Source organism: Sciurus vulgaris (genome assembly GCF_902686455.1).
Source record: "Sciurus vulgaris genome assembly, chromosome: 2".
NCBI lineage: Eukaryota > Metazoa > Chordata > Mammalia > Rodentia > Sciuridae > Sciurus > Sciurus vulgaris.
In genome coordinates, this window is record NC_136462.1 from 36,264,390 (window position 1) to 36,286,513 (window position 22,124).

Sequence of the window (22,124 nt, forward strand, 5' to 3'; positions counted from 1 at the left end):
TAGTATTTGCATGGGTGAGTTAAGCAAAATATTTGTAGTTATGAGAGGTGATTAGACTGCTGATTTTGACCAATGTCCTGTAAGAAAAAGGTGGATGCCCTAGAAACATCTAGTGACAGCTAACACTTGATTATCATCTTAGGGTGTGGAATGTGCTTTGGAAGATACTCTCTAGTTAGACTGTCACACCACCCTGTGGTGTGGACATTAGTCCCATTTTACAGGTGAACAGTCTCAGAGAAGGTAAGTGATTTTTAGTAAAGTTGGGACTTGAATTCAGGACTTTAAGATTCCAAATTGAGTGATCTGATTGAGTACTGATAAATGAGAAATCCAAAACAGTTTTGGTCGGGTTTATTTATTTATTTATTTTTTTCAGAAAAAGCAGAGAATAATTTCAATGATTCTTACCTGGTAGTGCAAAAATAATTTTTCTTACTCCATCAATATCCAAAGTTGCAAATGTAGTTGGCAGGCTAGTGTAAAAAAGAGGTTACTTGTTAGTGATTGCTAAATAACATGATAAGTGAATTAAGTGGTCAGTTTTCCTGTTATGTGACCATCTATATAGATCACTTATCTGTTGACTTACCTGTAAATCTATATACTCTGAAGTATTTCAGGAACATTTAAGTAAATTTGTTTTTAGCATCTTCTGTTTTCAAACTTTCTGGTTTTCTGTAATTAACATTTTTTTCCTCTTGACAGTCCATAGAAATATATTTCAAATACTGGAGTGTCTATTTCACCACCTTTCTAGTCAACAATATCTACACTATTTTTGCTGGATATTTACAACAATCATTCTTTTTATCAGAAGATAACCTGATATGTCTAACTGCCAATTGTTCAAGGTGAGTAGTTCTTATCCTTTTAAAATCATATTCAGCAATATACATAAAACCTCCTTCCTATCAAAGGAGCTTCTGAAATATCCAAGTAAATAAAATACCATGGCTAGGTTAAAACAATAAATTAAAAATATCGTCAAAAGGGCTGGGGTTGTGGTTCAGTGGCAGAGCACTTGCCTAGCATGTATGAGCCGCTGGGTTCGATTCTCAGAACCACATATAAATAAAATAAAGGTTCACTGACAACTAAAAATATATTTAAAAAAATCGTCAAATTATACTTCCTCAATATTCTGACTTTAATTCTTTAATTCTTGCCATAGAGAGTGAAGGAGGGGTGAGTGGCATGAAGGAAGTGGGCAGTTGAGAATGGTGACTTTTAAAAATCAATTACCCTTACATAAAATTTTAGCCATAAACCTCTTTATATTACTGAAAACTGATCAATACAGAATCCCTAGAGAATGCTGAAACTTCCATATGGGTAAAAAGTTATCCTTTTAAGCACCCAAATTATTTTTATTTTTATAGTCAATCATTCAAAACTAAATCACTGAATCCTGATTCATTACTGCAGGATTACTACACATCCTGCAGTAATGTGGTGACACTGGCATTTTTGATCATTTATAGCCATCATTAATTTAACTTATTCTTAATATAATATCATGATGTTAGTTCACAATGGTACCATGGGTTGTTTTCACCTAGAAACCGTAACTCCACAGTGTTGTTTTATTATCCTAGTTTTCTTCTGTATTCCCTTAATGCCAGACTGTTATTTCAAACATTAAAACTGGATTCAGGCATAGGGGTCAAAGAGAAGTAGTAATAGTCACATTGTTGGAATGATAATAGTGATAATATAAATTACTATTTTTAAAGTAATATCTAAGTAAGTCTCACAGTAATCTCAAGAGGTGACAATTATCATCCCATTTCATAGATGAGGAAACAAACTCAGAGATTGTGCAATTTGGCCAAAAAAATCATTCAGCTACTAAGTTAGGAAATAAAGAGTTGAACCAAGGTTGTTTTAACATTATGGTTCATAAATCTTTTGTGGGATGTTCTGTGAAGTGTTAGTACGTAGACTTTGTGACCTCTATTTAGATCCTCTGAGATTTTTTTTGTTTACTTCGTGATTCTTTGCTGTGTTTTAGAAAAATGAGATTAGATTGTCATATCGATTTATAGATAAGCAATTTGGCAATGATTATTACTGTGTGATGAAAATAATTTCTAAGATGTATTCTTGATAATGGGTGTGCTCATTATAGATGACCATAAAAAAATGATTGGTAGATCAGGTTGATAATAATGATTTTCTGAGTATCTTTGTCTCTAAAATGACAAAGGTAATTATATTGGAATGTACTATATGTGGGAAGAACAAAGCTAAACTGTATTTGAGCCTTTTATGTTTCTTTTTCTTCTACTAGTAAGTTACAATTACCTCCACACAAGTATAAAATTCTGATGAATAAAGGAAGCTCACTTAAACTTAAATCACTTTATCGTAGAAAATTACCACCTAGATAATAAGTGTGAGGAGGGAATGCATAATGCTTCTTACTTCTAGTGTATGTAAAGTAAATTTAAATTATAAGGCCACTTTAAATCATCTTTTGCATCTTGCAGATAGGTAATGTGGTTTCTGTAAAGGTACTCACTTTGAAAAGATTCTATTTACAAGGAAACATTTTGCCATTATGCATTTTTAACCCAAGTGTCCTACTGCTAATCTGTGAGATTTGTTTAAGCTCTGCAAAGCTTTTTCCTTGGAAACACTTATTGTTCATTCTGATCTCCTCTTGAGATCAGAGTGTAACAACATTTGTACAATGACTGAGGTGCCAAAGTAGTATGACTTTAGAAGAGAAGAGTAAACATTAGGAATGGAAGAACTTCTACAAGTGAAGCCAGTGGTAAATAATAAACTGGAAAAAAGTATGAAAATTATCACCATTGGTGCTGTATTTTAAATAATACATATTAAATAATAGATATTATACAAATAATTCTCTAGAAGGAAGGGCAAGTAATATCAGTAATATCCTGCCAAAATGGAAAAATTAGTTCAGTTTTTGAGATTAATGAGAAGTACATTGACATGCTTTTGGGATGTGTTCTCTCTTCTAATCAAATTAGTACTGTCTAAAGGAATGGGGGGTGAGGGAAGACCTAGCATAACAATATTTGCTTATGACAAAATATTCTTAATAAGAAGGATACAAATCTCGCTGTTTTAATAACAAAAGGGCTCTGTCAGCAATAGCCACATTGGGGCACATTTGATAGGTAACTACAGAAATATACTGCCAAGAATGGTAAGCTTTCTCAAACTTTGGAAAAAGCTTTAGTAATAATCTTAACTCTATACTAAAAATGACCAAATCATGGAGGTAAAGCTTGATCTCTGAAGATCTGAAACCAGGTACCAATAAGTTGGGCATATTAGAAGGGCTGGCTTGACACTTAAAAGGCTTTGGGAATGTATTGATGCTTCCCATAGATTGCCAATAACAACTGGGAAGTCACTACTCCATTCTCTAAGGACTCATATGAGCATTCAACAACAGAGAATTCTAAGCTAATGCGTCATTACTGTTGCCCCTGACAACGCAGAGGTGTGCTGAAATGCTCACCCATATACTGAGTCTTTGAAGAGGGAATCAGAGGTTCATTGAATAGCAGGGCTCTGAGCAGGTAGACTATGCTTGAAGACATGGCTATACATGTTTCATTAATACCAATGTTCGCCATTCTTTGAGGACTTGCAACTAACTATGGAACTTCCTTTCATAGGTCCTTCCTTAGAGGATTATTAGATTTTAGGAAATATGAAAATCTTAGCATGTGGTTATGTGTTTCTCTTCCTGAGAAACAGTAAGAAACAGTGTGAAATTCCACTTATGAAGTATTCTTGTGAAAGATTAAGAAATTAGATCTAAATTTAATTAAATCTTTAGATCTAACTTTCAATCTATAGAATATATGGGAAACGGGAACATGTTAAACTCAACCCATGGACACAATCAGACAAATCCATTCATGAGGACAAGTGATTCAGTTTCTCCAGCAATTCAGTGGCATAACCAAAGGGGAGAAAAAAGTCTAGGAGGAGAAAATATTCTCATTTAATAGAGACTTAACAACTAAATATAAGGAGTGGAACTTACTTGAACCCTAATTCAAATGAAACAATTATAAAAAGGCATTCTTTTTCTTGATATTTGAATATGATCAGGATATTAGATCCTATTAAAGTATTATTATTTATTTTGTTAGGTGAGATAATACTGTTGTTTATCTAAGAGAATGCTATTGTTGTTATTATTTGAGATCTATACGAAAATGACATGATGTCTACCAGTCTTCCTTGACCCTAAAAAAAGAGGCAGGGTAGGGGGATTAATAAAACAGTTATAGCAAATGTTGATAGGTACTGAAGTTGGGTGAAGGGTACATGGGAGGGGTTCATTGTACTTTTTTCTTTTATATGTGTTTGAGAATTTTCATACTAGACTGCTTAAAAAAAGAGGACAAAGCAGTTTGGGGGGAAAGAAAAAGAGGAAGAATAAACTAGGTGTGGGAATTAAAAAGGAAAACCTGCTTTGCTTTGCTTATTCCAAATTCACTGATTCATAAGGAAGATGAATACTTATTTGAAATAGGAGCTGCGCTTACAATGTAAACTTACAATGTAAAACACTGTAGTACTGGACTTTTTTTTATTATCATAGTTAACCTATAATAGAAGATGTAAAAATAAAGCAATTAAAACTTGATCAGTTAAAGCAATCCAAATCAACCCAAGATAAGATTATTTTCATACCCTGGTTTCATAAAAACCCTGCCAAAATGGATCTGAGCATGAAGATCAATGTCCAGCACCTGCTTGAGATAGTCCTGCAAACATAAAAAAAAAAAAACAAAAAACACTTTACTTTCAAACTCTTAATATCAGATTTTCAACACTTTAATGAAAATAAAATGAATTTAGAAGATTGTAAAGAAACATCTTTTTATTTTAGTGAAGTTGATTTACTTAACAAGTACGACTTTATTCCTCATTTGTTCATTCATTCATTCAATACATGTTTGATGAGTGTCTGCTATATGCTGGGTACCAATCTAGATGCTTGAGGATATAGCTTTGAATAAAAGAGACTTTCTACCTTCATAGAAAGTACATTCTAGTAGGGTAAGTTAGATAATAAGCAAAATAGCTAAATAGTATCTTTACTTGATGGGTTTTTCCCTCTTTTCAGACAGAATTTTATGACTGAGAAAGGCTGTTAACAAATATATCTTATGAAGTTGTACCTAGGCAGGGAAGTCATATCTATGTGTCCTATTCTTTTCTTCTTAATGGATTTAAAACAATATACTTTCATTGAAGAGAGGCTTGGAAATTTGCTCACTGATTACCAAATCTAAGTAAGTCAACTAAAACAAAAAAACAGAAGCAAACTATAAAACAGACATTCTGCTAACAAAAACCCACTCACCCTGTGATTACGACAACCCAGAGTGTTTTGACAGAACCTGATCTTTGGAAATGAAAGGTAATACTGCCCTGCAGTTGATTTTGTAGATAAAGAAAAAGTTACAGGCCTTAAAATTTCTCTTAAGTAAAAACAACTTCTATATCTATTACTGAATTTCTTCTTCTTAGTAGATCACTTAGAGTATCTACCAACTTGCCAAAATTCTTAATGTTTTATAAGCTATGAGATACTTTGTTTTATTTTAAATATCTGTTCCTTTCTACCTCCACCACTTCAGTCAATATCATCTCATGGATTATTGAAATAGGTTCCTTTGCTCTTAGGCCCACTCTTTCCTAGTTCAGTCTCCACCTCCTCAGGAGTAAGAGAGATCCTCTGAGACAAATCTGAATGAATCACTTTGTAATATTCTAATGATTTACCAGTTTTTAGGAAAAGGCCTCATCTTTTCAATATCCTGGAATTCCTGTTTTTTCTAGCCCTCTGTCACCAATCACGGCTCTTTCTGTCAACACTCTTCTCACTCAGCATCCTTCTCTCTCAAACTTGTCTTCCATCCATTCTTGCAAGCCTATACTGCTTTTAGTTCCTTAAGCTCTCTCACCTCCATTCTTTTAAAGTATTCTTTCTACCTTGAATACTTTCTTCCTCTCCCTCTTTTCCACTCTTCCTCATCTCTGTCTTAGTCATCTTCTCAGCCTCCTCTGAACTCCGAAGCAGGGTGACAGAATAATTCACTTTTTTTTTTTTGCTCCTCACTTATTCTTTTTTTTTTTTTTTAACATTACTTTGTAAGTGATGTTTTAGCAACATTCATAAATTTTGCTACATTGTAACTTTATTGTCTTTTTAAAAAACATTTAAAAATTATTATTATTTTTATTTAGCTTTTAATTTTTTACAGACTGCATTTTGATTCATTGTACACAAATGGGGTACATAATTTCATTTCTAATTCACTTATTTTTATTTTGAGGTTAGAGTATTAGATGTAATAAATTTAGAATTTTTACACATTCCTGATGAACTGACCCATTTAAAATGTCAAAATGTCCCTCCTAATATCTAGTAATCCCCCCTTCTTTTTTGTGGTGCTGCGAATTGAATCCAAAGCCTCACACATGCTAAAAAAGTGCTCTACCATGGATACACTCCCAGTCTTCTTTTATTGTTGTTTAAAAAAAGAAAATATAATAATAACAAATTTTAGTTAAGGATTCAGTCTAATTATATTTAGTATAATTACTGCTATATTTGAGTTTAAACTTATTATTTTTTTTACTTTTCTGTTTTTGTTTTCTTTTTTCTTCTTCTATGCCTTCTTTAGGATTCATCAAATAGTTGTCCTTTTATTTTCTTTCCCTTGTATTAGCTTATATATATATTCTTATATTATTATTTATTTTATTTATTTATATATATTCTTATTATTTAGTGTTTATTTTGGAGATTATGCATCCTTGATTTATATAATCTAACATAATTTGGTATTTTTGTAATTTCCCAGGCAACACATGAACTTTAAAACAAGTTACTTACTCCTCTCTACTTTTCAGGATATTATGGACTACATATCTTACCTATACTTTAAGAACATATGTATGTGTTTATATATAGTTCCTATACATATAGATAATATTTATTCTATGTATATATATTTATAAGATTTATATATATTTTAAAACATCACAAGATATTATTTTATGTAATCAACACTATTTACTGTCATATTAACCCTTTCGTTTGCTTCTTAATCCTTTCTGCATTTCCAAGCTTCCAGAATCCTTTTCCTTAAAAAACTCTAGTGTAGATCTGCACAGTTTTTGTTTGGTTGAAAATGTCTTTATTTCATCTTAATTTTGGAAGAAAATATTTCACTGGATATTCAGTTCCATATTGGCAGTTTCCTGACCTTTACAAATGCCAGTTCATTGTTTTATGGGTCCTATCATTTATGCTGAAATTATTTGTTATTTCTCTTGTTCCTCTGAACAAAATATGTTCTGCTGAAACAATTCTCTCTTTGTTGTTGTTTTTTATTTTTTTCTATGATCACCTAGGTGTAATTTCTTTGCATTTGTCCTGTTTGAAATTAGAAGAGATCCCTGAAACTCTGGCTTCCTGTCTTTTCATCAGCTTTGGAAAACTACTAATATCTCTTAAATATGACTCTTTCTTTCACCTCTCTTTAAACTTCAATTATACATGTTAGACCTTTTACCATATTCCCATATGTCTTTTATATACTTTTCTATATTTTCTATTTTTTCTAAAATTTTCATTTGGTTCCTATCAATAGATTTGTTTTCTGGTGAAATCTATCTATAAGAATCAAATAATTGTTATTTTTTGTAAATATACAACAGTTATTTAAAGTCCATGTGAGACAATATAAATACTGGGATCACTTTTAGTGCTCTTCTAGACATTTTTTCTTCCCTTAATTTTTAGTCATTTTGTTCTCTCTCTGGTAATGTCTGGTAATTAAAAAATATATTATTATTAAAAAATCTGCAGAGGCTCTGGATCATGATAAATTTCTTCAAAATGTATTGAATTTATTCTGGCAGTTAGTTAAGGTAAACTCCAATTATATTCATCTTACTGGGGATTGAGATAATTTGATGGTAGATTTCAGTCCCTGTGAAGGCTAGTTTATTTTGGATATGTCCTTACTCCTATAGCACAACCCTTCAAGGGTTTAAACTGATTTCAGTCTCAAACTTTTTGGCAGGTTTTGAACTCCTAAGGTTGATAAAAATTCTGCTTATTTCCTTAGCTTCTTAGTTACTCTTTTATACTTAGCTTCATGTTTCATTACTCTCCCCACCCACTTCACTCTGGTTAGGAAATTAGTAAATTCTTTGAGGGAGAATAGGGTAACCAGGCACGATGGCATACACCTGTAGTCCGAGAAACTCAAGAGGCTAATACAGGTGGATTCCATGTCTGAAGCAGTAAGCAACTTGGTAAGACCCTTTCTCAAAATAAAAATAAATAAAAAGAGCTGGTGATGTAGCTCAGTGGTAGGGCACCCCGGGTTCAAACCCCAGTGCCAATGAATAAATAGATGAATAAACAAATAAGGTGAAATAATTCCAGTTGCATTTCTCTGTGGTTCACTTTTCTCTGATATCTTAGTGACTTGAATTTTGGCTGCCTTGGTTGTTCTCTTCAGATACTCGCCTTTTCTTTTCTCTTCTTTAAAAAGTGTTCTACGGATTTTATAGATGTACTTGGTCTAAAAATGCTGTTTTATCAGAGCAGATTAAAAAATCTCCAGGTATTTCTCATGTGCTCTTACAGCACTATGCCCTTCTGACATTGTGCACGTGGGTTCTACTGCTCTTGCCTGTAGTTTCTTATTAAGACTACAAAGTTTGTGAGCACAGGAACCCTGTCATCCATATATATCCGTGGTGAATAGCACATACCTTTCACTCATTCATTTGTTAGTTCAACAAACATATTTTTGAGTACTTTTTAAGTATAGGAATTCTGTGCTGAGGATTTAAGGGTGAACAAGACAGACATAGTCCCTACTACAAAGAGGTCATTGTATCTTACAAATACACAATATCAAGTAAGCCAACAAATAAAATAATTGCTATTTTTTGTACATGCTATGAAGGAAATAAGCAGGTGCAAGTATAGCAAATAAGTGGTGGGGTGGAGAACCAGGAAAGGTCATTTTAGAAGAGATTGTGATATATCAGCTATTCTTGAAGGATAAGAAGGACCCAGGCATGTGAGGTGTGGAGGAAAGAGAACTCCAGAGTAAGGGAAGTATATAAAAAAGCTTCTAAAGCAGTAAAAAGAGTGTGTCTAGAACTGAAAAGACAACTCCTGGAGGTGGTGAATGAGTAGGACAGAGGCATAAGCTGCAGAGATAGAGGTTATTCCTGCAGGGCTTTAGGTTATGACACAGTTTGAAAAGCAGATGCTTGTTAAGTAGATTTGCTAAATGATTGGGAGTACTTAATTTTTCTTGAAAACAATTCCTGTTTTCAAAAATTATCTTTTTAGATCTTTTGGATCAGGAAGGAGTGCTTCATGTTCCTTGTGGCAGAGGGAAAGTGTGTACCAGATATAGTGATACAGACTGAGGATCACCATTGTTATTAAATTTTTGTCTACTTACTGAAGCAGCAAGCATAGTTTGCTATTCTGAAACCTGGTATCAGATGAGAAGAAGAAAGACAAATAGATGAAGATCTTTTCTTCAGCTCATGTGAGGACGAATACTAGTGTCAGAAAAGTTGTGAAAGACTTAAAATGGACAAAAAAGATTGCTGGGTATCCATTGCAGCACAATCTTCTGGGTTGTGTTTTGAGTTGTTTTACAGCAATTATCTGTAGAAAACTGATAGTAAATGCAATGGACTAAATGAACCCCCCTGCTCTCCAATTCATATGCTGAGACCCTAATCCCCCAATGTGATAGTATGCCTTTGGGAGGTAGGAAGGTCATGAGGGTGGAGCCCTCATAAATGGGATTAGTGCTTTTAGAAAAGAGGCCAGAGGATTAGTTAGCTCTTTTTCTGCCACATGAAGATACAAGGAGAAGTCAGCTGTCTACAACCTGGAGGAGAGCCCTTACCAGGACCCCACTGTACTGCCATTTTGATTTACAGATTTCCATGCTTCAGAACTGTGAGAAATAAATATCTGTTGTTCAAGTCACCTGGTTTATGGTATTTTGCTACAGCAGCCTGAGCTATGACAGTGAACCTAATGTTTAGTCAAAAAAATATACAAATGAACCCTGTCTGATGAATATAACTGAATATGCCCCATGGGTATCAAGCAGTTTTGCATCTATTAGCAAATTTATCTCAGCATTCCTGACTACCTCTATGTGTGTGTTCTTTGAGTTCCCTTTTGAATCAGTTGTAATATCTTACTGGTTTCCATTTATAAAGTTAAATAAATTATTTTATACATGTTCATTTTATATATGTATGAGATACATAGTTTTATCTTTAAAAAACATCATACTTCAATTTTGTATACTCCACTGAGATGCCCCACTGATTTATTTGATAGAATCAGTTAAACTTCATTGCCAGATAAGTGCTTTTTTTGGGTGGGGGCGGGGCCGGGGGTACAGGAATTGAATTCAGGGCACTTTACCACTGAGCCACACCCCCAGAGTTTTGGATACAGAGTTTCACTTAATTGTCCAGGCACTCCTCAAACTTCTGATATTCTTACCTTAGCTTTCTGACTTGCCGAGATTATAGGTATGGGTCATAGTAACTGGCTTAGAGAGGTGTATTGTATGGGTGCTTAAATTTGGACATAACTTTTCTTGGTTCCTGGAGTGAATTCAAAAGAGGAGTATAACTCTGTTTGCTAACTTCCAGGTTCTCTATTTTGAGTTGGTCCTGTTTTTGTTTCTGTGCACAACCAAGAAAGTATTCCCCCATGTGGCAGTGGTGACTAGAAATTTGATTTTATGGCCTAAGCATTTGGTGATCTCTGTAAGTGGATAATACAAAGCTATTCTTAATAGAAGACAGATAATCTGGTTTATTAGTCTTTTTGTTTATTTCTCTTATTGTCCATTTTGAGCCCAAATTAAGAATTCTGGGTCTTCTAGGAAAGAGACTAGCTCTTTATTAGTATACAAATTAATTTAGCAGTGGCAGAAGTGATCACGTTCCTTATGAGTCTAGGTATCTGTATTCCAGAAAGGAACCTACCTTACTTAGTGAGTGTGAGATGTTTACCCATTTCTGGGTGGTATTCATAAATCAAATTATATTGTGTTTTAAAACTACTCTGTTCTGAGCTTAGAGAAATAATAAATGCTTATATAAATAGAATATTTCTAAAATTCCAGATAATAAAGAAATTTACCGATAGTATTTATTTGTTTTTTTTATTTTTAAGAGATGAGATCTAGCTATATTGCCCAAGTTGGCCTCAAACCAAGGTTCAAGGGATCTTCCTGTCCCAGTCTAATGAGTAGTTGGGACTATAGGTACACACCACTGCACCCGGCAAGTTAAAATATTTTAAATGGGCTAAACTAAAAAACAAACAAATCAACAAACAAAAAACCAAAAAAAACCCCACAACCCTACATTTAAGACTCCAAGTTCATATAGTGAAGATAAATCTTTGGCAAATTACACTAGTGCAATAAATTTAGTTATTAAGAAAACCCAGTAATATTCTTTTCTTCATCAGTGTTAAATATAATAAAAAGTATGCATTTTATTTCATTTGGGTGTTCCCCCCTCCCCAATTATATAGCTTTATATACCAAGCGAGCTAACAATATTCCTACATTTTTAAGATTATAAAAAGATTCCTACATTTTTAAGATTATAAAAATGTAAAATTGAGCCAGGCATGGTAGCACAGCATGGTGGCTCACACCTTAATCCCAGTGACTCAGAAGGCTGAGACAGTAGGATCACAATTTCTAGGCCAGTCTCTACAACTTAGAGAGATCCTATGCAACTCAGCAAGACCCTATCTCAGAATAAAAAATAAAAAAGGGCTGTGGCTGTAGCTCAGTGGTTAAGCAACTCTGAACTCAATTCCCTGTACCAAAGAAAAAATAAAATTGAGATCAATGAAGGAAAATAATTATTCTGAGAAACTTTCTTTCGTTATAATTTTTGTTTGTTAGTTTGAGAGAATGGGAATTGAACCCAGGGGTACTCTACCACTGAGCTACATCCCAGTATTTAATTTTTTTTTAATTTTAAAATTTTGAGATTATAATTATGTTTTACAGTATGTTGGTTTGAAAATAATTTTCAAGATTTTTATGTAAGCTGATATTTAATGAACAATCATCAGATAGCTTGATAGTTTCTAAGAATACTAGATCGCTGATTACTAAGTATAATTTTAAGTTAATATGATTTTTTAAAAATTACGCTTTGCTTCTTGTTTTTATATGCTACAGAAAGGCAGTATCTTTGGTTTATTTTAATGAATGTATTTGTTTAACTTTGCTGCAATAAGAAGGTGTAAGAGGATGTGTGTGGCTGTAGAAAATTGTATTCTGTGTGTTTATGAGATTTGCTAGTCTGCTAAAATAATTACATATGACTTCTCAATGTTTTCTCAAAGAAATAGAAATTAGTTATTTTCTTAAATGTTATAATTAATATGGGTGGTTATAATTATACTAGGATTAATAAAGACAGAAGTATAATTATGTGTGTTCTTGAGTTTTTCAAGGGAAAATATATTTTTCTTTTTCTTGTTTTATTTTTTTTAAGTTGTATATGGAGGTATATAATACCTTTATTTTATTTTATTTATTTTTATGTGGTGCTGAGGATTGAACCCAGTGCCTCACAAGTCCTAGGCAAAGCTCTACTCCTGAGCTACAACTGCAGCCCTGATATTTTTTTCTTAAAGTTGACTTCCCCAAATTTTTGGTCTCAGGACCCCTTTACATACTTTTAAATTAAAATTCATTAAGAATCTCTAAGAATTTTTATTTATGTGGGGCTTTAATCTATCAACATTTACTGTGTTAGAAGTTAAAATTAAGAAATAAAAAAAGATTTATTTGTTGATTCACTGGAAAATAGCAATGATGAAGCCCTTTCATGTTAATACAAGTAACTTTTGTGGGGGTGGGTACTAGGGGTTGAACCCAGGGTGTTTTACCACTGAACTGCATCTGAGCCTTTTCAAATTTTTTATTTTTGAGACAGGGTCTCACTACATGGCTTAGGGTCTCCATAAATTGCTGAAGTTGGCCTCAAACTTGTAATTCTCTTGGCCTCAGCCTTTCAGGTTGCCAGGATTAAAGGTGTGCATCTCTCTGCCCACTAAATCACTTATTTTTAATACATTGTTTTATAATTTTGAAAATCTTAAAATTTTTTTTTTGTTTTTGATTTTAGTTGTAGATGGACACAATACCTTTATTTTATTTATTTATGTGGGGCTGAGGATCAATCCCAGTGCCTAATGCATGCGAGGCAAGCACCACAGAGTTACAACCCTAGCCCTTAAAATCTCTTTAATGTTTGTCTTAACATATGTTTGTTAGGCTCCTGTCTGCTGCATTCAATTGGATGAGATATCACACATCCTTTAGCTGCTGGGAAAAACTACACTGTATACTCAGGAAAGAAAAAGAAAAAAAAAAAAAAGGCAAATAAAGACAATATTATTGTGAAAATAGTTTTGATCTTATAGGCTCTCTTTATTTAAAAGTAAAGTGTCAAGTTTTTCCAGAATTTAAAAGAGAAAGATAAAGCTTTGGAAATGACTTTTATTTGCCTTGGTTTATATCTCTGAAATGAAACTGAGAAATGTCTTAAAAATTTTAATGAGTTCACCACATCCCCAGTCCTTTTTTTTTTTTTTTTTGAGACAGGGTCTTCCTCAGTTACCAATGGCCTTGCTAAGTTGCTGAAGCTGGCCTAGAACTTGCCTCAGCTCCTTAAGCTGATGGAATTACAGGTGTATACCACTGTGCCTGGTGAATTTGCTCAGATTTAATGAGCTTTTTTGGGTATTAATTAAGGTCTTCTCTATAATAATGAAAAGCTATTATTTTTGTGAACTCTGCCTTTTGTGCTTTGTCTCTGATTAATTAAGAAACAAAAGAGTAAAGAACAAAGATTCCTCATTTATGCATGAGTCAAACATATTAAACATGTTATTTACAAACATGTTACCTTCTGTGCTTATTTTCAAATACTTCAGTATTCCTTTGAAAAATTAGGTAACCAAGTAATATTTCTCAAATACCTATGATCCTTATCATAATCAAGTGCCCATTTCTCTTTTGATAACTCTTGATTTTGTCTTCTAAAAGTCAGGCCTAATTTAGGGAAAAAAAAGTTCAGAGTATCTTTTATACCTAAAATTATCTTTGAAATTTCCTAGATAAGTTAGGTATGGTGGCACATGCCTATAATTCCAGTAATTTGGGAGGCTGGGGCAGGAGGAATGAAAGTTCTAGGCCAGCCTCAGCAACTTAGCAAGGCTCTGTCTCAAAATAAAAATAAAAATGGCTGGGGATGTGGCCCCGAGGTGAAGCACCTTAGGCTCAATCCCCAGTAGGGGGGCGTGGAAAAGAAAAAAAAAAAACACTTAACCAGAAAAATCACAGATTTTTAAAAGAGATGCTGGAAATAATGAGGTTTGTTTGATGTACTATTTTAAGAACTGTCATTTCTGAGAAGAGATGCCTAGTCTGCCCTAGGTTAGATTCATATAGGTAAAATTGTAATAATATGAAGATTTTGAAATTGTTTGCTCCTTGGAAAGTTTCTGGAGATTTGACAATGTCCTTCCTGTTTTCCTCTCAGAGGAAACTGTGAGCAAAACATTTATGAAATTGGGCTGGAGATTAGCTCAGTGGCAGAGGACTTGTCTAGCATGCATGAAGCTCTGCATCTGATTCCTAGCACTGCAAATACACACACACACACACACACACACACACACACACACACACACACACACTTTTATGAAATAGTTCCTTATTATATCCCAATAGACAATTTTACTTATCTTATATTCTGATATTACTGGTTGCAGTAGTAAATTAAATTAAACACAGTCATTGAGAATTCATTATCTATAGAAAGTTTATGTTTTACTCTGATGATTACCTGAAGGCTATGATAAGCAGTTAATGACCTGTGTCTGGGACAAGACAGATTCAGAGCACTATCAAAAAGGACTATAATAGGTACTTTTAATAGGACTATAATAGGTACAGACATTTCAAAGAATGATAGCCTCTTGGATACACCTTTTGTATTGATAAACTTTGGATAACTTTTATTCCACACCAGTGGACTGAGTCAGGAATTCCAGAGCTCTTTTGTTTGTAAGCAGATGGTTTCATGAGAGTATACTGCTAACCCAAGATCTAGTAGAACAAGCAGACATAGGACTGAATTTTAAACATTTTGTGACTCCCCATTGCTCTAGGTTTGCAAAACAAATAAGGCTTATATGGTTGATTAACATTCTTGTGTTCAAATCAGGCTAAATCTACTGAGATCAGTCCTTTTTGTGCTCAATAATTATTTGAGATATTTTGATCATATGGGTGGTGGAGACATTTTTGGGAAAAATTAAGAGACTTTGAAATGGGCAGAAAAGATTACTGCTGTCAATTTAGACATCCTTCTGGGTAATTGGCATATTTCATTGTCTTTGAACTATTTTATCATTTTGCAGATTGTGGAAAACTTATAGTAATGCATAAGATTCTTTAGTTTTGAAGGCAAAAAGCAGCTATTACTTCATTGAAAACTTTCAGTGTTGTATAAAGATGAAAACTCTTTGAGAAAGCTGTGTGGGGCAGGATGAGATCTTTAGGGAAGCAGTGGTGAAGAGTCATTTCTTCTTGACAGGCAAGAGTACAGAAGGCTGTGGGTTTTGCAAGCAGCAGGGCCTCTCCTTCCACTCTGCTTACCAGGTTATATGCTGGGGAGGTGGCCAGACGTCAGAAGAGATGGCTGTGAAATACACAGAAGGAAGCTGGCTGCCCTGAGGCTCCTAACCTCCCCACCATCCCAGTGTGGCTAGCATGGCCCAAAGTAGCAAAGACCTGAGATTGAAGGGCATGTAAAACCTGAGATTGAAGGGCATGTAAGAACACTCTAGACATATCCAGTGTAGACTAGTGACCAGATGTGTTTCCCTGATGTTTTTGTGCTGCTTAAGCCTCTCCAGATTCCTTGGAAGTAGGTCTCAATTGTGGCTTAAATAAAATCTCCTGCCAGTTCTGTTGCATAGGTGATTAGAGTACAATTTAAATTTAATCTAATAAATTTCTTGCATAACTGTTTTTTTTTTGGGGGGTGGGGTGAGCACTGGGATTGAACTCAGGAGTACTCAACCACTGAGCAACATCCCTAGCCCTATTTTGTATTTTACTTAGAGACAGGGTCTCACTGAGTTGCTTAGCACCTCGTTTTTTGCTGAGGCTGGCTTTGAACTTGTGATCCTCCTGTCTCAGCCTCCCAAGCTGCTGGGATTATAGGCACATACCCTGTGCATACCTGAATTTTTACACTTAAGATTTAGTGTGTCTGCTACAGACTGCCTCTGGATCTTTCCTTGATCGCCCTGCTTTTCTGTGACTGGTTTTCAGGCTCAGTTGAAAGTAGATATTCTACTGAAGTAGATATTCTGGGCTGAAGTAGATATTCTATTTCTTATGCTTTTTTTTTTCTGCTACCAAAGTACAATGAATTTCTTTTTGGGAATATAACTGGCAGGAGTTTGCTGCATGTTTTACTTCTTTCTTCCTGGTTCCTCTATCATCTCATTCTAGTTCAGAAGGTACGAAGGGCAATTATAAGCTCCTAGGGAATATTTTGGCAGGCCCAGGTCCTAAAGTCTCTCTCCTAATAAAGTAAAGGTGTAGTAGTCTAAGTACCTTACTACAAGAATATAACATAAATAAAACCAATATGCTTCATTATGTTGGTCTTATTTACTTGTAAGCAAATCCCTAGGATAACTGACCTCTTCATTAAAAATAATGAAGAAGGTTAGGTTCACAAGTGTTCTGTCCTTACTACAGTTGAGCCACAACTACCAAGCCCATGCATGCTCTAAGTTTCTTGCCTCTCTAGAGGTAGTAGAAAAGACAAACTTTAGGACTGTCAAATGGGTATTATCCCACAATTAAGTTCATTAGGAATTAAGATAAATTCTACATGAAACAATTCCTGAAAATAACAAATTTAACATTTAAATAATCCTGGCTTTAGGATGTGCTCTTGTGATACTGAGAGCTATCTCATGGTAATGAAAATAAACATGTTGCAAATTATTTCTTATAGTCTTATATAATTGGCTCTACTTGGAGCTGAAGACATCTGAGAGACTTGGAGGAAAGACTAACCCAGTCACCTATCTGAGAACACTTACCCGTACTTCAATATTCTCACTCCTGAATGTAATTTGAGATTGTAGTCATGGACTAAGATTCTTTTTCTTCTCTAGTTTTTAGTAGCAAGTACTGTTTTCAAATACTCTAAAACTAAAGTTTGTGAATAGAAGGCAGAAATTCTCTGTTCAGGCGACTGAATTCTGACATTTTCTCTCAAAGTCAGTGCTCTCAAATTCTGACATTTGCTCTCAAAGTATACTGTCCAAAGAGGTAGATTATAAATTTAGGCAGTTTTGTAACTAGAGTGGACAGGAACCAAGAACAAGTATATATATGATAAATTTAAACTACATTTTAAATCTAGCTTAAACTAAATCATATTCTTGGAAAATATGAATCTTAGCAATATTATAATTTTCAGTTTAAGATTAATATGAGATAAAAGAAAATAAGGGAAGGGATTATAGACTGGCAAAGCATTCTGTGATCTGAAATATTTTTGAGCCAAAACATAAGTTGGTTTTTGTAGTAAAGAATGTTTTATTTTAGTAATATTTAGGCTGAGTATGGTGGTACATGTCCTTAATCCCAGCTACTTGGGAGGCTGAGGCAGGAGGAGCACCTGTTTGAGGCCAGCCTGGGCAATGCAGCCAGACTCTGTCTCAAAATAAAATAAATAAAAAGGGATGAGCAAGTGTGAGGCCCTAGGTTCAATTCACAGCATGGGGAAGTGGGGACCATTATTCATAGATCCAATAATCATAATAGTTAACACATATCATTAAGATACATAAACTTAATGATACTAAAATATTCAAATTGGGATTTTTATAGGACTAAGCATATACCATGTACAAATACACTTAGTTTTAAGAAATCATACATATTAGTGTATTTATACATATATACATTATGTTATTATTATATAAAATAGGGCAAGAGGGATGCCTAATTTTTTATTTCTTTCTCTGTTGGGAAGGTGAGCTAAAGGATCTTGTAAGGTCTGGAATATGTGGTGGGTGAGAGGGTTGGTTTTGGGAGGCCACGTTTAAATTTAAGCAGAGGTCTGGGGGAGTAGCTTAGAGGTCAAGTGCATGGCTACTGTGATAGGCCCCAGGTTCAATCCCGAGCACCTCAAAAAAAACAAAAAAAACAAAAAAAACAAAAAACAAACAAACAAAAAAAAAAAACAATTGAGTAGAAGGGAAGATCTTGGAGCTTTACCTTGGTATAAATATCATATAAAAAGGAGGTCCTAATGTAGTAAAACTCATGAAAACCAAAGAAGTCTCTAGGGCAACAGCAAAAAACATTATGCAAGTTGCATGATTCTCTAGGCTGCTCCTGAGGTAAGCTCTCTGACCTTCACACACTGTATTCTTTTTATAGAGACAAGTTATTTCTGAAGGCCCATGGGCTTTCAACTTTATGGGGGCCTGGTGACAAATACCAGACCACAGTTAACCCACCGTAGGCAAGGATGTTAAAGGGGATAGATCTTTATGAGCCCATTTTTCATACCTTTTCCCCCATGGATACACCCCCTGATGTGATGATGACATCAGCACGACTGATACCCTCATTCAAGGCATTGAGTAAGTCATCTGGGCTGGAAAAAATAAAGACAAATAAATTAATACACATGGAAACATTTTAGATATAGTGCCAACTTAAAACTGAACCACCTTATTCACTGAGTAGGCTTTACCATGCATAAAGCAATAGATTTTGTATGAAGTGAGAATCGAAAGAGTCTCTGCTCAATAGTAGCATAAGTCTTATTGTGGGAAAAGGATCTTATAAGTGCTGAAATAGTGACTACTGGTGCTTTCACAGGGTTTTTGTCCCAGCAAGGCAGTTCAATGAGGAGAAAAAGTGAGGTGTTGTAGGATGTCTAACAGTTTGGGATTGTCTAGGAATATCCCAGTTTCAGAGCTAAAAGTCACATGTCTTTGGAAATCCCAGGCAAACCAGGACAGTTGGTCACCTGAGGTGTTGGAAAGATCCCATAAGACTCTTTAGAAGGAGTGATTTAAGTGAGGCCCTGAGAAATGGAGTGGATATTGATAAATAGGAATAGGAAAGGGCTTTGTACGTAAGAGCATCTGCACTAGCAAGAGCTGGCATAGTGATTAAACCTGTTCTGTTATCTAGTTTGATGTGGATGATGGTCTGACTAGAGTAAAGGACTTGACTGGAAATGACTGGGTTAGATAAGATAAGGCATGATTTTGGAGGGCCCTCAGATTCAAGAGTAAGGAGTTCACCTAACAGGAAATAGAGGGAGAGTCCCTAGAAATAGGAAGAGCTCATAGGTATGTTTTAGGAAAAGAAAAGATAGAGAAAAAGAGAAAAAAAGGACAAGGCAGGCAGAGGCTTTATGAACCATTCTGAGGGTAAAAGGTCAGGATGAATATTAGGGATTGATACTAAGCACATTCTTGACTGTCAACTGAAAAGGCAAGTGCACCAGGCCCTTTGATGACATATATAAAAGGCCTGGGGGGAAAAGAGATGAAAAAAAATCAAGGTCCTCATTATTGCATGTTAGAAGGGTTGTAAAAAGCCTATTTTTGGATTGATCACATGAAAATAAACAAAATCAGAATTTAAGGAGGGACTGGATTGCCGGGTGGCAGCTGAAAGCAACTGTTAAACCACTACTTTAAATCCAAATACAGCTACTGGGCAATGTGATCTGCACTTACCATTAACTGATGGAGTATAGAAAAAGTGTCTTTGAGGACTACATATTCAGTCTTTTGTTCTTCTGAGAACTTTTAAGATGGAGGAGAGGAATTTCCCTACTTGACTGTTCTTTTCCCTTCTCCCCCACAGATATCTAACGTGGACATCTGTAAAGGAAGTAATACTGGCTTCTGGTTTTCCAGTTTTTGCTTTTAGACCTTCTTGAGGCTGGGCTGTATTTTTGCTCTTGGGTTCCATGAGATAACCCTTTATCTTCCCATAATCTGAAGTTCCTCTTTTGTTAAAGCTACTTTAGCAGGTGTTTGTTAATTTGAAGTAAAATGATCTCCAAATGAGACAGCATATGTTTTTCCAAATCTCTTGTGACTCTGAAGCTTAATGTCCCTTCACTTAATGCACTACTTGGTAAGAGAGAAAGAAGAAAGTCAGGGACTACAGATGGCAAGAGGAGTAACCAGGATTTCATTTTACTTTTTTATTCAGATATGACAGAGGGGAGGAGAAGAACCTAATATCTATCAAAGACACAACCTTCATAGGCTTTATGAGATAAGCTACTTGGTAGTGTGATTAGCAGTATGAACTCTGGACACAGATTAGTATTGTGAACTTTGGAGTCAGACTGCCTGAGCTTGAATCCTGGCACCACTACTTGCTAGATGTCAAACCTTGAACAAGTTGCTTAAATTCTCTTTACCTCAGTTTCCCTAAGCAAAGTAGGATAATAGAATTGCTATGAAGACTAAATAGGATAATGCATATAAAGCACTTGGAATAGTACCTTGAGCAAATTAAGTTTAAAGACAGCATAGTTGTTGCCATTATTGTTTCAGTTGAACTGACAGAAGTTATGGTTTAGATATGCGGTATCCTCCAAAAGCTTAAGTGTGAGACAGTGCTAGAAAGTTCAGAGGTGAAGTAATTGGATGAGAGCCTTAACCTAATTGACACATTGATCCACTGATAGGGATTAACGGGTGATAACTGTAAGCAGGTAAGTTGTGGCTGGAGGAGGTGGGTTATTGGAGGCATGCCTTTGGAGTATATATATATATATTTTTTTTTTTTTTCTAGTTAAAAGCACTTTTTTCTTCATTTTTGTTGTTTTCTTTTCTAGCAGAAAGAAACCTTTGCTTATCCCAAATAAAATACACTTTGTCTCTGGTGAACAAAGCTTAGTCTCTCAGCTTCCTGACTGTCATGTCCTGAGCTGCTTTCCTTTTCTACATCCTTCTGCCTCACCTTGGGCACAGAAACAATGGAGTTAGCTATCTATGAACTGAGACCTCTGAAACTATGAGTGCCAAATAAACTTTTTCCTCTTCTAAAATTTTCTTGTCATGTTTTCTGGTCACAGCAGCAGAAAAGCAGACTAAAACAGAAGTTAAGCACATGAACATATACATCAACCTGGCAAAATACAACTTCGGTATCTGGGCAGTTTTTATGCTGGAGAATATCTAGGACTAATACCAGAAGAAAATCTTAGATTGGGATGTAAATACTTTCATAGAGGAACACGTGAAAAATCCACAGGGCAAGGGAAGCCATGTCCCACTTGAATAGTTTTATTCACTACAAGATATGAATAAATTTCCTTGTCCTTTAGATTGGCCTGTCCAAGAGTATACTGGAGTTGTTCTGGCTCTGGGAAGCAACCTCCCAAGGAGAAGGGACAAAAGTAGAAGGTTGAAAAATAGCTCACGTAAGATTCAGCCTACCAACATAAGGACCCTTTGGAATCATTCAGTTAATTGCTTATGAAACCACAAATTACCCAGCTATTCACTGAAAGTAAAATCTATGTATAAAATTTAAAAAATTCCTGACATGGATTTCAAAATTAGCTATTGGGATAAAACCCACTTGATCGTGGTGCACTATCTTTTTAATATATTTTTGTATGCGATTTGCTAAAATTTTGTTGAGAATTTTGCGTCAATGTTCATTAAGAATATTGGTCTGAAATTTTCTTTCCTTGATGTGGTCTCTGTCTGGTTTAGGTATCAGGGTAATATTGGCTTCATAGAATGAGTTTGGGAGGGTTCCCCCCTCTTCTATTTCATGGACTACTTTGAGGAGTATTGGAATGAGCTCTTCTTTAAAGGTTTTGTAGAACTCGGCTGAGAACCCATCTGGTCCCGGACTTTTCTTTGTTGGTAGGCTTTTGATGACCTCTTCTATTTCATTGCTTGAAATTGA

At 34.8% G+C, this 22,124-nt stretch overlaps 1 protein-coding gene across 1 annotated transcript in view; it reads right to left on the bottom strand.

Moving 5' to 3' along the window:
- GPHN (gephyrin) overlaps nt 1–22,124 on the bottom strand; it is a 709,158-nt gene that overhangs the window by 13,821 nt on the left and 673,213 nt on the right. The window contains 3 exon segments of the mRNA XM_079127200.1: nt 412–476; nt 4,690–4,763; nt 18,735–18,822. Of these exon segments, the coding sequence (XP_078983326.1) occupies nt 412–476; nt 4,690–4,763; nt 18,735–18,822 (227 nt within the window).